We start from the raw sequence: 16,801 nt of genomic DNA on the forward strand, positions 1-16,801 counted from the left end.
AGCAGAGTTATAGAGTTATTAAAGTAAAACACTATGAATGTTGTAAATCTTTAGAAAATACAGAAGGGGCTTGGACTTGACATACTTAGGAGGTCTGGCAGCACCCATGGAGAGAAACAAGTTAATGTTTCAGCCTAATGACACTCCACCAGAACTGAGAAAAAGTAGAAATGTATGGGGATTTTAAATAAGATCTGAAGTGCGACAAGTGGAAGAAAATGTAATTAGGTGAAAGGCAGTATGGATGAAATACTAAAAGGATAATGATTAAAAGCAAAAGGAGATGTTAATGGAATAATAAACAAAAGATGCATTTCTAAGAGGCATAAATGGGATTAGCAGATACATAACTAACAGCTGCTATCAGAAATAAATTTGTGTACAGAGGTTACATTTTGAAATAGTTGAACCCACTGTTCTGTCTGGAAAGCTGTAAGTGCCTACATGAAAGATCATCTCCTGTTCTGAGTTTTATTAGAACAATGTAGAAGACAGTCTAAGTAAAGATCAAGAATTAAAATGTCAGGCTGTCATACTTGTGGACTGAAAAGAGGACCTCTGTAAAAGCATCTCCTAATCTGCATGTGATTTTCCCAGTGCGTAGGAGACTGCATTTTGAGCAGTGAGCGTAGTGTACTAAATTGAGTAAAGTCCATGTAAATCAATATTTTACTTGGGAGGAGTTTTCAGGACCAAAGAAGTGATAGAAGCACAGGTACTACATCTCTTGTGTGGGAGGTTTCTGTACGATGGCAAGGAGGTTGTTGGAGGTTATTGAGGAGTGAGCCAAGGAACAACTCCTTCAGAATGCTAAAAAGGATGGGGTAGTTGTGAACATAATAGGACGATATTTTTGAGCACAAAAATCAAAACTGAAACCCCAGCACAATACTGAAGGAGGTACCATTTCAGAGACCAGATATCAAGGTGAATCCCAGCTGTCCTCTCAGGTGGCCAAAAAAAAAAGTGTGTGTTCTGGCCAATATTTACATCTCAAAAAACATCACAAAAAACAGATTACCTGGTCATCATCACATTGTTGTTTGTGGGAGCTTGCTGTGCATATAAATTGGCTGCCGTGCTTCCAGCTTACAAAAGTGAATATTGATAGAGGTGGCGAAAATGTCAGACGGTAATTCATTGAAACTAGAGGCTGGCTGAATGAAAAGTGAGAATGTGGTTCTTAGAGGGAGGGAAGGGGTAAAGCAGAAATCTGGGAACCTGACCAGACAGCTGAGGGCTCAGCAACCCATAGTGGAAGGGGTCCTTTGACTGTCAGGCATGTCTTTTTTTTTTTAAATTGAAAATTTCCCTCCATTGTTATCAAGAGTTGTCAAATAGATTTATTTGATTTCCCACCATGTTCCCCCACCCATCACTATCCCAGTAGCCAATTTCCTTTCCATTAGTCTCTCAATCGGATTACTAGCTGTCTATCTCTTCCTCTTTAATTGCTCACTCAATAATTCATGGCTCCGTGTCTTTGGAGACCTTCAGCTAACGATTTTAAAAAGTAATTGAAAACCAAAAAATAATTCAATGGATACAAAAACAGAAAGACCTGAATCGTTGTGATGCTTTATTTGACTATTGGATGGCTCAAAATGATTTACTGCCAATAATGTATTTTTGAAATGAGTGACTGATGTCAAGTAAGAAATGTGGCAGCCAATTTGCATACAGCAAGCTCCTGTGAACAACCATGTAATGATAATCAGATTTTTGTGATATTTGAGATTTAAACATTGGCCAGAACACTATATGATCTATTGTGGCCACCTGAGAGGACAGGTGGGTTTTGCTTTAGCATCTGATCTGGAAGACAGTGCCTCCTTTAGTATTGTGCCGGAGCATCAGTTTTGATTTTTGTGCTCAAAAGTATAACCTTATTGTGAGATGTTTATTTTGTTTGGGTAAAATTCTTGGTTTAGGCAAGGCCTTCTCTTTGTAAATTAAATTTAATTGCTGAAATAAATGGTGGATGAAAATAATTTTTCTGGAAGCATTCATTAGAATGATAGGAGTCCAGTGGACACATTGCAGAGTGATGTGTTACTTAAAGGGATACATGCTGTAAGACTAGTTAAGTGGTACTGAGAGAGGGTGCACAGATGCAAGATTTTGATGGTATTATTAAAATAGAATGATGAGAACCATAAACTACAGACAGAAATACAAATATGCCTTTAAATATTGATATGAATGGTTGCTCACAAAAACTAGCTTGCGTTTATCAGTTGCAAATTAAATATGTTCGAATATAATTCAACATTGTCAAAAACCTTTTGAATCAAAAGATTACAATCTGAATAATCTAAGCTCAAAACTATGTCCCAGAACTTCGTGTCCCTGGATAGTTGGAAGCAGGCATACTGTGTGTGTGCATCAGAACCACGTCCTGGGTGGATGCATTGACTCTGCAGGAATTGCCCAGGACCTCCAATCTGAAACTTTCCCAAAATGTCCTTAACTTCAAATTAGAGCTTGGAATTTAAGATATTTCTGACTCATTTACCTGAATAGTTAGCCAGGAAATGTCAGAGGAATTAAACCTGCAGCAACTCTTATCTAACTATAAAACTGACCTCTCAATTACTGTCACAGTTACCAAACCACCCCGCTCCAGAAGACCCATATCTGTCCCCTGCCCCAACAGCCACCCCAATCGACCTGTCTGCCCCCGATCCTCCCCAACCCATACTGCAAGTCGCGACAGATACACAACATCCTTCCCGCATTCCCATGATTCAACTCCCCCTGATGCTTAAAACTGTCTCCCTCACAGCATTATGGGTCTCTCTACAACAAACAGACTGCAGCGATTTGTGAAGGCAGCTCATTATCAGCATCTCAAGGGCAACTGGGGATGGGTAATAAATGCTGATCTAGCCAAAAATGCCAACATCCTAGGAATGAATTAAAAAGAAATGAACTCTTTTATGCTGGATTATGTTGAGTGACTTGAGCACTATGACAGCTGTAATCACCTAGTTTGGTAGAAAATGTACTTCCACAATCTTGATTTGTGCTTCAGTTCTGAAGTAGATGGGAAGCTAGGAGGCGAGACACTGCAGGATTCCCATCTTCTTCTACTGCAGAGCCATGGAATATATCTGATTGGCCCAGGTGAGGATTCAGCAACAGTAATTTCATTAAATGTCAAGGGAAGCCAAATAATATCTTGTTATGACTCTACTTTATCATCACAATAGTCATTTTTTTCTCTTTATTACTGTTTTCTAGAACAAGAGAGATTCTCATCATGTTATTTTGATAAAACTCAAAAATGACTTCTCTATTACAACAAATTTATGCTTTAAACTTGCAGCTGAACTGGTTATCAATTAAATTACCATGCAGTACTAAACCATATACTCCTTAATCCCAAATGCTGTTCATTTATGAGAGATACATGGACAGTGAGAGATAGAGAGATAGCATTGCTCACTTGCAGGCCTTTCCACAATTGAACAACTCAGGGTGATAGCAAACAGGAACCAAAAGTTCAAAGGCTGTTGCTAGGCAATCTTCAATGCTAGGTTCCTTCCAAGATTCGATCTGTCCAGCAATTTTAGGCCATTGAAGAGTATTTTATTCTATTATCTCGCTTTTAAAAGCTTTTCTCTCAAATTCGTTTGATATTTTTTGGTAAACAGTAGACAATCCCCAGTTCTTTAGAGCTTTTGTGTTCCAAAAAGTCACTTTGCAAATCCTTTGCAAACAAGAAATTGTCCAAATCTTCAATGTTCTAATTCTCACTGTCTGTAAATATAAATATGTTCTCGGTACTCACCCTTGTTAAAGATGATCAATGGCTCATCTGCTACCTGCCACTTTTTAGCCTAAGCCCCAATATTTGCTAGGTTTTGCTGCAAGCATTGAGTATCAGCCTTACTTCTGAGCGTATGAAAGAGGAAAGACCCTTGATAAAGCAAAAGCAGTTGGTTGGGTCTACAATGCTCTCCTGAGAAACTCCTGCAGCGTTATCCTGTGGCTGAATTGACTAAGCTTCAACAAATACAATCAACATCCTTTGAGTCAAACATGAGTCCAGGCTTTGTGAGCTTTCTCCATAATTCCAATGATTTCAGTTTACTGAGGCACCTTGGTACTACACACAATTGGATGGTGCCTAAATAGACTGCTAAGGTGCCTTTAGCAGTTTCAAAAATCCAGATACCAAATAGTGGTCAGGGTCGAACTATAAGAAATAGGAACAGCAGTAGGCCATTTGACCCCTCAAGCCCGTTCTGCAATTCAACAGGATCATGGCTGATCCGACATTCTTCACTTCCACTTTCCTGCCTTTTCCTCATAATCCTTGATCAGGAATCTATCTATCTCAGCTTTAAACAAACGAGGATTCTGCTCCCACAGCTCTCTATGGTAAGGACTTCCAAAGACTCTCAACCCTCTGAGAGAAGAAATTCCTCATTTCAGTCTTAAATTGGAACTCCTTTATGCTGAAACTATGCCCTCTGGTCATAGATTCTCCCACGAGGGGACACATCCTGCCAACAATTACCCTGTTAAGCCCCTTAACAATCTTACATGTTTCATAGGAAGAATGTTGTGAAACTTTTAAGTTTTTTCTGAACCCCTTCAAACATATTGCCAGGGTTGGAGGGTTTGAGCTATAGGAAGAAGCTGAATAGGATGTGGCTACTTTCCCTAGAGCGTTGGAAGCTGAGGGGTGATCTTATAGAAGTTTATAAAATCATGAGGGGCATAGATCGGGTGAATAGCCAAGGTCTTTTCCCCAGGGTAGCAGAGTCCAAAACTAGAGGGCACAGGTTTAAGGTAAGATTTAAAAACAACCTAAGGGACAACTTTTTCACACACAAGGTAGATGTATGGATTGATCTGCCAGAAGAAGTAGATGCTGATACAATTACAACATTTAAAAGGCATTTGGATGGGTACATGAATAGGAAGGGTTTAGAGGGATATAGGCCAAATGCTAGCAAATGGGACTAGACTATCTGATCGGCATGGACAAGTTGGACCGAAGGGTCTATTTCCATGCTATACAGCTCTATGACTAGACTCCCAACTTATTTAACCTTCGTTCATGAAACAATCCCTCTATACTGGAGAATCATCCTAGTGGACCTCTCTGAGCTGCGTCCAATTAAATAATATCTTACATAAATGGGACTAAAACTCCATATGTGGTCTTACTAGCACCATGAACAGCTGCAGTTAAACTTCCCTACTCTTTTATTCTAATCGTCTTGAAATAAGGGCCAACATTCGAACAGCATTCCTGATTACATGCTGCAACTGTGTGCTAGATTTGAGTGTCACGCACAAGTACTCCCAAACCCGTGTTGCAGCTTCCTGCAGTTCTTCTCCATTTAAATAATAGTTCTTTTCTTCTTCCTTCCAAATGAACAACTTCATTTTTTCCCACATTATGCTCCATTTGTCAACATTTTGCCCATTTACTTAACCTATCACTCTCTCTCTCTCTCTGTAAACTGCATCCCTCTCACAAGCTGCCTTTCCACTCATTTTTGTGACATCTGCAAATTTGGCTTCACTACCTTTTTTTCCTTCCTCCAAGTCACATTTTAAACAGTTGCTTGAACCTGTGAAATCCTGCAGGTCACAGGTTGCCAACCTGAAAAAGAACCCCTTATTCCCACTTGCTGTTTCCTGCCCATTAGCCAATTCTCTATCCATGCTAATGCACTACTCCTATACCATGGATTCTAATCTTATGACAACTTTTTGTGAAGTACCTTGTTGAATGCCTTCTGGAGTCCAAAAACAACTCATTTACTGGTTCCCCTCTATCCGCTCTGATCGAAACTTCCTCAAAAAACTCTTATAAATTAGTCAGACACCACTTCCCGCTCATGAAGCCATGCTGACTCTGCTTCATTATATTATAATTTTCCAAATGTTCTGCTGTTACTTGCTTAATAATTGATTCCAACATTTTTCCAACAATAGATGCTAATCAGCCTATAGATATGCACTTTTTGCATCAGGGTGTCACATCGGCTGTTTTCAAGTCCTCTGGTACTTCTTCAGAATCCATTTGGAAAATTACAACCAATGCATCCACTATTTCAGTAGCTACCTCTTTTAGGATTCTAGAATGCAAGTCATTAGAGCCAGAGGACTTATCTGCCTTTAGCCCCATTAGTTTGTCTAATAGTACTTCTCCAGTGGTAATAATTAATTCCTTCCCTGTATTCTTTAATAAAAATGAAATGTTCAAAGTATCATCCACAGTAAAGACTGATGCAAAATATCTATTTAACTCCTCTGCCATTTCCTTGTTCCCCATAACAATCTCCCCAGATTCATTTTCTAAAAGGCCTATATTCACTCTGACCCCTCTCTTCCATTTTATATATTTAAAGAAGCTGTTATTGACAATTTTTATATCACTTGCTAGTTAGCCCTTGTACTTTATTTCCTCTGTCTTTATTATCTTTTTAGTTCTTCTTTGCAGGATTCTGAATTTATCCCAGTTTTTAGGCTATCACTGACTTTTGCTTCCTTATATAGTTTTACTTTCAACTTAATACTCTCCTTAACTTCCCTGGTTAGCCATCATTGGTTTATCCCTCTCTTAGTATCTTTCCTCTTTACTGGGATCTATTTTTGCTGACAGTCATGAATTACCTCCTTAAAATCTCCTTAAGTGCTGGAACATAGGGATGAAGGAGTTTGCAGAGATATGGGACAACAAGAGCAAGAGGTGTGAAATCAACTTATTGATGGGAGTCATGGTGACAGGGCATAGGACAAGACACAGGCAATAGAATTTTGGACAAATTGCAACTTATATACAATATGGCTTGCACTGGCAATGAGGTGAATTTGGTGACAAATAGATGCACAGACAGCAATTAGAGCTGGGCAGGTAAACAGAGTAACAGGTGAGCAGAAAGAGAAAGGGTAAAACATGAAAATGATGGGGAAGGGCAAGAAAAACAGAAGACACACACTTAAAATGGATGAAAGTTTTTTTACCTTCTCGTTTGAGTAATATAATTGAAAATCAAGGTATATAGTAACATACTCCTATTATTGTATATCATATTGTGTTCCCATTATAAAACAGCACTTCTTCTGACTAACCACCAGCAATACTATTGGTGAGATTTTAATCACACATACTTGTAACTTCCCGAGCCTCGTAAGCTGGATGAGCAGTAGTTCCATTATAAAGGGAACCTCCAGACAATTTTGGACAACTACATTGCAGGGTGTAGAATTAAGCCATACGGACTGGGAAGGTAACAGATTTGATGCAGTAAGTAGCATTTAGCAGGTACTGACAGCCAATTAGTTGAGACATTGCAGTTAGCTTTAGTACACAACAGACAGATGTGGTAGGGGCATAGCAGAAGAGGAAAAACTGCTATTGATCACTAAAAATGATTACTACCACAAAATGCCCACATATGGATATCAAGCAAGAATTGATTAATGTCCTTCTCTGTTGCCCATAGAAAATATATTGCCAACAATCACCACCTTAGTTTCACATACAAAGAAATCATTGCAGCAAGTTACTAGAGGCAACTAGTGTTGACAGACAGATATCCCAAATTGAAACGCTGCCTAATGAAAGGATTGAATAAAACTGAAGAAAGGAGAAGCTGCCAAAATGTTAATTAAAAAAAGGGACGCTGTGCATTGAGATAAGTCACTGCACACGAGACATTATGGCTTTAACCTGCAGTTAGTAACAGATAGATCTCAAATAAAACAAAGAACTGCGGATGCTGGAGATCTGAAACAAAAAGAGAAATTGCTGGTGAAGCTGAGCAGGTCTGGCAGCATCTGTGAGAAGAAGGCAGAGTTAATGTTTTGAGTCTGGTAACTCTTCATCAGAACCGAGTTGTGATGAATCTCAAAAGTTGAGTGACAGAACCTGTGGACTCAGGTGAGACAGCGACAGAGGATGTCATAGATAACTTCCAATTATTTTGAGGCAAGTCAGGATTTGGCCAAAATCGACTGCAAATATTACGCATGCAGCTTTTAAGTTCCTGATCATTATATAGTTGCAGTTTTGAATCAGATAAAACAGCAAATGTTATTTGAGCACAACTCTAGGTTGATAATGCTAAGTTAGTTATATATAAAAATTCAACATCCCCCAACTCTTAATCCCCCTCAGCATTGTTTCCAATATCCAGTACACTCAAAAAATCCCAACCAGGTGTGCACAAGTCAGCCCTTTTAAATTACCACACATATGACACCACACACATAAAAGGTGGAAGGCATAGAGCACTTCAAAAAACTCACCTGTGCATTCCAAAAAAATTAGATTGGGCATTACTTCCTCAGCCTTTTGAATATATCTCCAACCCTGTCCAAGATGTTTTCAGTCTTGAACACTGAATCAAAGTAAAACTCTCCTCAGGAATTTTGAATATTTTCCATGCTGAGAGTTACTTTTTTGGTAGAATGTGGTGGGGGAAGAAAGGGGAGAAGTTTCAGAAGATGAAAAATATAAAGTATATAAACGAAAAACAAACAAAGAACTGTTGAGGAAGGGTCACTGAACTCAAAACGTTAACTCTGATTTTTCTTCACAGATGCTGCCAGACCTGCTGAGCTTTTCCAGCAACTTCTTTTTCTGAAGAAGGGTCTCGACCCGAAACGTCAGCTTTCCTGCTCCTCTGATGCTGCTTGGCCTGCTGTGTTCATCCAGCTTTACACCTTGTTATCTCAGATTCTCCAGCATCAGCAGTTCCTATCTCTCTCCAGCAACTTCTGTTTTTGTTCCTGATTTACAGCATCCGCAGTTCTTTTGGTTTTTATTAAATCTGGGACATTTTTGATCTCCACGTTCAGTAGCACATTTACCCAGCAAAGAGCAAGGGAATTTAGATTTCAGGGTTTAAAAACTAAATGGTGCATGATTATTTGTCAGCTTATTGCTGTACTTAATATAATCAATTTATAATTTATGTTTGTTCCACTTAATATTTACTTTTCTTTAGCTTAATACATTTCCTATAAGCATCATTTTCACACCTTCCTGTGGCGGGGCAGTGACTGAAGTCGAAAGTATTTCCTTACATTCAAAGAAGATCAATTTTTAGCCTGATTCAAACTGATCAAAGTTGTGCTACTCACAACATCTCATTAATACTTAATTACTAGGCCACTCAACATTGCAAGGATCAAAATTTGGTTTCACAAAACAACTGCTGTAAAATCAACATTTCTCAAAAAAATTGAAGAGATCATAAATTTCAATGTGAAAATGTACTCATAAGTGTGTCATTCACTGGAAAAAGTATCATCACTCTTTGTTGTGAAAAGATATTCTTGAAGGAAATCCATGAATGGAAAATAAGTCTTAGAGAAAAATTAATTGCAGAAGCACATAATATATTTTAACAATACAGTCTGTCTGCATGGCATTTCCAACAAGCCAAAAATAATTTTCCGCTTTATATTTCAAGAAGTAATGGGATTTACTCTGCATTCAATGAATCACAGAGAATGGAAACTATTGGGTATGAGCTCAAAAGATTTAATTTGGAAACTTACTTTTTTTTCTCATCCTCACTCAGGTTTTTCCACATCTCTTCAAGTTTCATGCTGACACCTTGCAGATTAGCCCTTGGGTTCTCTGCTAACAGTTTGGGTCGAAATTCTTGCATGAAAAGGGTAGAGGCCGACCGAGATTTTTTTACAGTGCGATTGCTGATCAGGTCATATATGGTGATCTGTCCAATCTTATCCTTCACTACATTAGTAGACTTTCTATTTGGATCATCGGTTGGGCTACTATTAGTTGATTTCTGCTGTTTGGTTTCATCACAATTTGTTTGTATTTGGTCTGAAGTTTCTTTGGGCACTAAGAGTTTTACAGGCTCAAACATCTGTTCAGCAGAATCCTTCATCCCATGCCCCATACTCCAGTTATCAGCAGTTAGCTCAGCACAGTCTTTTGCAACTGAGATCTGTTCACTTGATGCCACAGGTGGCAGGGTTGGATCATTAGCTATTTCTGGCCATACTGCACCGTTAATGTGAAACTGATCCTTTAAAACAATACGGTCATCATCCAGTGAAAACGTCACGTCAAATTCTGGGGCAGAAATTGATGATCTATCCTCAGAAGATAGAGGTGTTTCTTGGAAAAAAGTCTGAGTAACATTGCTGTCAAAGTTCTCATTTTTACCGTCAGCTGCAGGAGAAACGTCATTGGAAAAACAGGTTTTGTTGGAACAAGTGTGTATCGTGTCTGGAATTTGAGATATCTCTGGTGCTAGACCACAGTGATTTATCTCACCATTGTGAACATTTCCAGTTTCTTTCAAACATTCAGAGGACGATTCATCAGTTCCATTTCCAGCAAGTTGACCATAAACAGAAATCAATACCTTCTCAATGGCAAGCAAGATAGCCTCCTGGTGACAGAAGATTTAAAACAAAACATTTTATGTAGAGCACCAGTTTTAATATTTCTTCAAGAAGTGTTCCAGTATTTTAATACAAATTCTGCTCTGGGTAGTGTCAGAAAACCAAAACAGATTTAACATAAACATCTTCCTTCATTTGAACTCCAGGCCACTTTTCAGTTACAAATCAAAACTCACTTGGTGCATACCAATATTTGGAATAATTTAAGTCACACTCTTCAGTATAATCTCAGTGGTGGATTTCTCACTGATCTGGCTGACTCAATGAGAAACCCACTCATGTCCAAGCTAAAATTCCTAATAGGCTAATCTAAAGTATATTTAAAGTAGAAGTGAATCTCTAAAAGTGAGATTGAATTCCCTTGTGACTACTTTGTTTTGCAACATGGTAAAAGAAGAGACCAAAAATTAGCAGGAAGCAGGTGGCAAGATTCCCAAAAGCCTTCCTGTAGATGATTCTGGAAGAGGAGAGCAACAGTTCCCAATTCCCAGAATCACCACAGCATGTTCTTCACCAGCATGGAAATAGATTGTAGAATTTATTGATGTTTGGAACATCATCTGTGACCTGAATTTAATGCAGAAAGTTCTTCAATTATCTCACTAGAGTTGCACGTGTGAGCAGTGATCTCCGTTTACTCTTATTCTGTCTCTCTCTAGGATATGTGGCAGCAGTTCCAACACCGTCCCCACTCAATCAACAATGCCCTCTTTCACTTCCTGTACTCAATACAAGGGCACAACAGATTGTCTTGGACATTGCAGAATCAGCAGTTCTCTTAGGGGTCTTCTCAACACTGGTTTACTATTCAACATCACCTGCGTATTATATCTTCTTCTTGCCCCGATTAACATGTGTATTCACAAGCACAAGCACCAGCACTACATACAAATGCATTCATTTTCTCACTATCCCTCATTCTCCCTCTCTGCAAAACTAAGACCTCGGGATAAAATAGCAAACTTTGTAATTTCCAAATGAGCTGGAACAGTAAACCATATGTGTTTATAGTCTTTCTAGATCTGTCACCATCGAGCATTTTGAGGCTAAGGAGTTCACTAAGCAGTTTCTGAATTATGTATACCTCTTCATTAAGCACTTGAAAGACAGATCCACTATATTAAATCATCTGAGATGCCTGTCTTCTGCAACTGTGCAAGCTCTAAACTGTTTTATCCCAATTCTTACTGTGCCCTTTGGGTTAGAGAGTAAGATTAGAGAGGTGAACTTGTGGTGATGCACAGGAGCAGGTAGCAAGAGTGGCTGGTGCAGTTCATCAGAGGATAAGGTCCTTGCCCAGCTCTGTTAGTGAGAACGGAAATGTGGAATTTGGCTCAGCAATAAGATACAATCTTTTTACTTCCTATAAGCAGTTGTACAAGTTATTGGAAGTCTTGCCAATAATTTTCACTACCATGGCTGAACGTATGGAATCTCTTTACAGCCTGTGTGATGTCCTATCACCTGGCATCAGCATTCTGTAGTTTAACTGACAGAGAGTAGGGACAGTTCTTCAGATCTTCAAAGCCAGCTCTTTAAAGTCAGTATGCATACACATTTGTTGGAAATTTGGGTGACTCCGAGACAATGGATTCAAGGTTATATTTCATCTTGAACAGAGCCATCCACTTGAGTACAGAATTAGTACGAAACAGTCAAACTAATGCTCCTTAGACTACTGGAGATATCCACCAAAGAGGTAGGGAAATTTATTTTAAGTAGGAACAGAGTTAAAAGGTCCTGGGGCCTATATTCTTCTATGCTTGGCTCCCTCCAGAGTACCTCATCCCTCCATCTCTGGACTGACCTTGTCTCGCATCTGAGCTGACCACTTTTGTTCCTCTTTCAACTAGTAGGCGTCCTATGGGTTGCAACTGGCAGTTTGTCAGCAATATACAAAAAAGGTAAAAATAATATACAAATTCAGTTTTTCACAATTCTGCCACTGGACTCAAATTTGAGTGTAATCCACCCCCTGAATGGCACTTGCAAACTTAAGACCTCAGCAAGCATTATGCACAATGGAATCAAGTGCAAATCTTAAAGCTGCATATGTTGTTACTTAGTATCGTTCTGGAGTTGTCATTTTTTGGGCAGATAAATCTCATAGTGTTTAATTTAATGAAACCTTTTCCTTGCCAAAGAGTCTAGGACCCTAGTGCATTATCTCAGAATAAGGTGTCACACGTTTAAGACAGAGATGAGGTGGTGATAGTTCATCAGAGAACAAGGTCCTTGCCCAGTTCCGTTGGGGACAATGGAGATGTGAAATTTGGCCCAGCAGTACTTAGAGGTAGTAAATCTGTGGAATTCTTTGCTGCAGAGTGCTTTTGAGGCTGGATTGTTGAGTATATTCAAGGCTGAGATAGATAGATCTTTATCAGTAAGAGAATCTAGGGTTTTGGTGAAAAGGTAGGAAAGTAGAGATAAGAATTATCAAATGAGCTTTGATCTCATGAATGGTGGAGCAGACTTAATAGGCTGAACAGCTCACTTACACTCTTATGCCTTTTAGTCTTAAGGAAACTTAATGTAAAGTTATCTTATAGGTTCCATTTCGATGTCAAATGGTCTTCAAACCTAATCAATTAATGATAACAATAAAAAGAAATTTTCAAGTGCATCTCACCTTATCGTGAAACATTACTTGAGTTTTATCTGGTATTATATTAACATCTATAACTGAGGCTGGAACAGAGATATTCAAGAAGAAAATTGGATAACGCATATGTGCAGAATCCTTCTGTGATTGCAAGCTGTAATACTGCCGAACCAACTGCAAAATTAAAGCAAAAATAAGTTAATCTATCTCTACATGACATCCCAAGCAATATCTTCTGAGAAAGTTATAACAATGTATTTGTTCAGAAAAAATTATTGAATACAAATTTGTATCAATTCCAATTCAGTGACTTCTCACTTATGTTAGCCTACCTAAAAATTTAGTGAAGAACTATTTAAAGACTTGTCTTTTTAACGTGTTAAAATAAAATATTTCAAGGAATGAACCAAATCTAGATGTCAAAACACAGTCTAAATATTGCATTCTGTGCATAAATGAAGATATATAATGTATGGAATAGTCTCCTTCATCTAAAAGCAATAATTATATTAATATTGCTTTATGAAAGATGAGAATGTTGGGCCTACAAGTATAACGAACCAGACTTCTCACCTTGAAAACAAACTGCATTCCATTTATTGAAAAGTTGTAAATTATGATGTCAAATTGTTAAAATCAATGAGATCACTGTGGAATAGACAACAGATTCCACAGTAATTCTAAATACTCAGAAATACTAAACATGCTGACTTCTGAATAACATATTGCAGGAGTCTCTGTTTAAATTTAGTATCCTTTTACAAACAAAGAATCCAAAAATGAATCAGATAAGTCAGACCTAATTCGTTATTAGCCACCTTGTACCGGTTTTGGGACAATAAAGCAAAAGCATTGAAAATAAAATCACTGCTGGCAAACAAGTCCCATCTTATTACCCAATTAGTTTATCCTAACAGGTATTTTACTACATTATACGCATTAACAAATTATGAAAATAAACCTGAGATAATATAAAATCTTCTAATTAAAATGTACTAGAGCCAGTTTGAAATTGCATATGTGTTGCAGAAATATTGAGAGAATTCACATCTTAGTTATTATTTGCAAAATCAGACATATTTCAACTGCAGTAGCCTTCAGTGATAAGTTGAGAAATTACAGTAAATTAATTTGAAAATTGAGAGGAATGTCACGACTGTAAGAAACTGTCATATGCAATAAATGGTGGTTTTGTATCCAAGTGTAAAACACAACCAATTTAGACAATTAGAATTATAATAAAATAATTACTGCAATATCCAGTAGGTTACTTCTTGCTCAGGTAAATATGGGATCAAGTCAATATTAAACTGACTGAAAACCACAATATCTCAATGTTAACTGACAAAAGTCAACCAACATCTGCACTTTTGCTCCCTTTCAGTAGATATAGAAATAATGCAAAAACTTGATCTCAAGATCCACCATGCATTTAACTCATAAAACCCTATCTCAACCTATATGAGACAATTTAAACTAGTCTTATACTAAGGTAATAAAATTCCTCACTGTAAAGAACATTTATTGCACTCTGGAAAAATTTGTAAGCATAAACATCACTTAAGTTATTAATCTACCTTCAATATTTCTTTATGATGAACAGGTCTGGAATTAATCGAGATGAAACTTCTGTCAGGGCTGGTGAGACTCGTCGAGGAGGGGTTAGAACCTGGCTTAGGCAGAAAACCACTAAGGAAAATCTGTGAATACCAGAAAGAATAATCCACAAATGTAACAACTGTACTATTACCAATTCAATGTTTAAGAAGACAGCATAGCTGGAGCTCCAACTCACTCTACATAACAGTGAAAGCACATAGGTTTGGTCTTGTAACTTTCCATGGTGATTCAACTGAATCAAACCTACCACAAGGAGACCCAAAAGCAAAAGCATGGGCATTTCTCAGGAGAAAACCAACAAAAATCACTTAGAGGGCCTATCAATTACATGTACATCTTAGCAGCTAGGTTCAGAGTAGCAAGGGACATCTACAGCTTTTCCTCTTAAGTAGAAAATGTATTCTGCAAAGACACTCCCCAAATGAAAAAGAAAATAGGCCAAAATATTGTAATCATGTAATTTGAACTATTCAGTAAAAGCTGCCTACTGCATTTGTAAATATGCAATCGCCTGTGTCACATTAAGGGATTCTCGATAACTTTAATTACAATTACAATTTTAATTTCCAAGACACAATTACCGTACATATGCACATTGTTTTTTTCTCTACCCGATACTACTCCTGCTGCATGTAAACACTATCTGGAAATTAATAATTAATTTATTGAGCAGATCAATAATTTTCTATATTATCTAATTTACTAGTAATTACGACATTTTTCCACCATCTGACTGAATGTTGGAATGCATATAGGCAAAGGGTACCACTGAGTAAACATGAAGGTCAGAAAGAAAACATCTGTCAGACATGCACCAATGGGTTACAACGTGACTGATACATTCACTACTTTAATTCAATATTTTGAAAAAACAACTGGACATTCATTTTCTGGCCACAAAACTTCCAATCAAAGTGACTTCTTTCAAACCCTCCCCACCTGCATTCTTCATCTTATTCTTTGGCAGCCACTCTGGCCTCTCAGTTTACATATGTTGTGTTCCTTCTGGTTTGAAGAACAAAACATGTGTTGCACTTAATTTTTGTTTTACAGGTTACTGTATTCAGATAATTTCCATTAAACATAGAGATGACAGATTAAAATATTAGTAAAGTATGTTGCTTCAAACTTATCGTCTTATATTACAGGAATAATCCATTATGCTCTTTAAAGGAAGCTCAGGGCTCCCACTTTAATCTCATTCCCACACCAAAGGTGGGAGAATAACGTCAGCCTGCCAGCTAATCTTGCCTCATGTTCTCACTGCATAGTGTCTGGGGTTTGGATTTTCTGCTGCTTCTTCCCAACCTTTTACAAGAGATTGGTGGCAAGTTAACTAGTTGGATTTAAATATTTTCTATTCAAACTGTTCAGAGATGTTATGAGACACCTCTGCAGCTTGTGGGATTTGAGCCCAAGTCCCCTGTTTCAAAGGTAGGGATACTATCACTGCACCACAGCAGCCCACCAATGGAATTTAGATATTTTCCAATCAACCTGTTCAGAGATATTAGTACACACTTGATTCACCAACATTAATATCAGCTGGTTGTCTTTCTGCTGCAGCAAATGGGGAATTCAGTCTCCAGTTAGATTTCTTACCAGAAATGCACAGGCTCCAGTTCAATCCAGGTTTTTAATTTTGTGTGTTTTTAACTATATTTGGAAATCTATGCAATATACATTATTAAAATACCTCTTTTATGGGTTAATTTAAATACGTATTCAACATTGAAACGACAATTAAAAAGATGAACTTGTTAAACACAACAGTTTTTTTGCACTGAAATCAGTGGAGTTGGTAGAGTTTTTTTTCTGTTACCTATTCATTCCAAGAACTCTACGTAAACTCTTTTTTAAAATTCACTACACAAATTCCACTTAAATTCTTTTAAAGATCCTAAGTTGAGAAATTTATTTAAAGTCGTAAGTCTACATTTAAACAAAAATCCTGCAGTGTTGAGCTTTATTGAACAAATCCTAGGGGGAATGTGTATAAATTAATAGCTTTAAAGGTTAGAGGGCAGTGCCAAAGGTTACACAGTCGGGGTGATTATTCATTTTTAACCAATTCCAACTTAAACCACTGGAAGCTTAAGTTTTACCTTTATACAGTTTCTAAATTTATACTTGTAACAAGTGAGGTCTCCATCAAAATTATTTTTT

At 37.6% G+C, this 16,801-nt stretch overlaps 1 protein-coding gene across 11 annotated transcripts in view; it reads right to left on the reverse strand.

The window, feature by feature from the left end:
- pms1 (PMS1 homolog 1, mismatch repair system component) overlaps positions 1–16,801 on the reverse strand; it is a 101,720-nt gene that overhangs the window by 20,792 nt on the left and 64,127 nt on the right. For 10 of the 11 annotated variants that reach the window (XM_048599113.1, XM_048599116.1, XM_048599107.1 and 7 more), the window contains 3 exons: positions 14,593–14,715; positions 13,043–13,189; positions 9,535–10,400 (listed from right to left, as the gene is read on the reverse strand). In XM_048599113.1, the coding sequence (XP_048455070.1) occupies positions 9,535–10,400; positions 13,043–13,189; positions 14,593–14,715 (1,136 nt within the window). Of the gene's footprint in view, positions 1–9,530; positions 10,401–13,042; positions 13,190–14,592; positions 14,716–16,801 lie in introns of those variants that run through there. The other variant, XM_048599117.1, reaches the window with a different exon arrangement.

Source organism: Rhincodon typus, chromosome 7 (genome assembly GCF_021869965.1).
Source record: "Rhincodon typus isolate 14 chromosome 7, sRhiTyp1.1, whole genome shotgun sequence".
NCBI classification, from domain to species: domain Eukaryota; kingdom Metazoa; phylum Chordata; class Chondrichthyes; order Orectolobiformes; family Rhincodontidae; genus Rhincodon; species Rhincodon typus.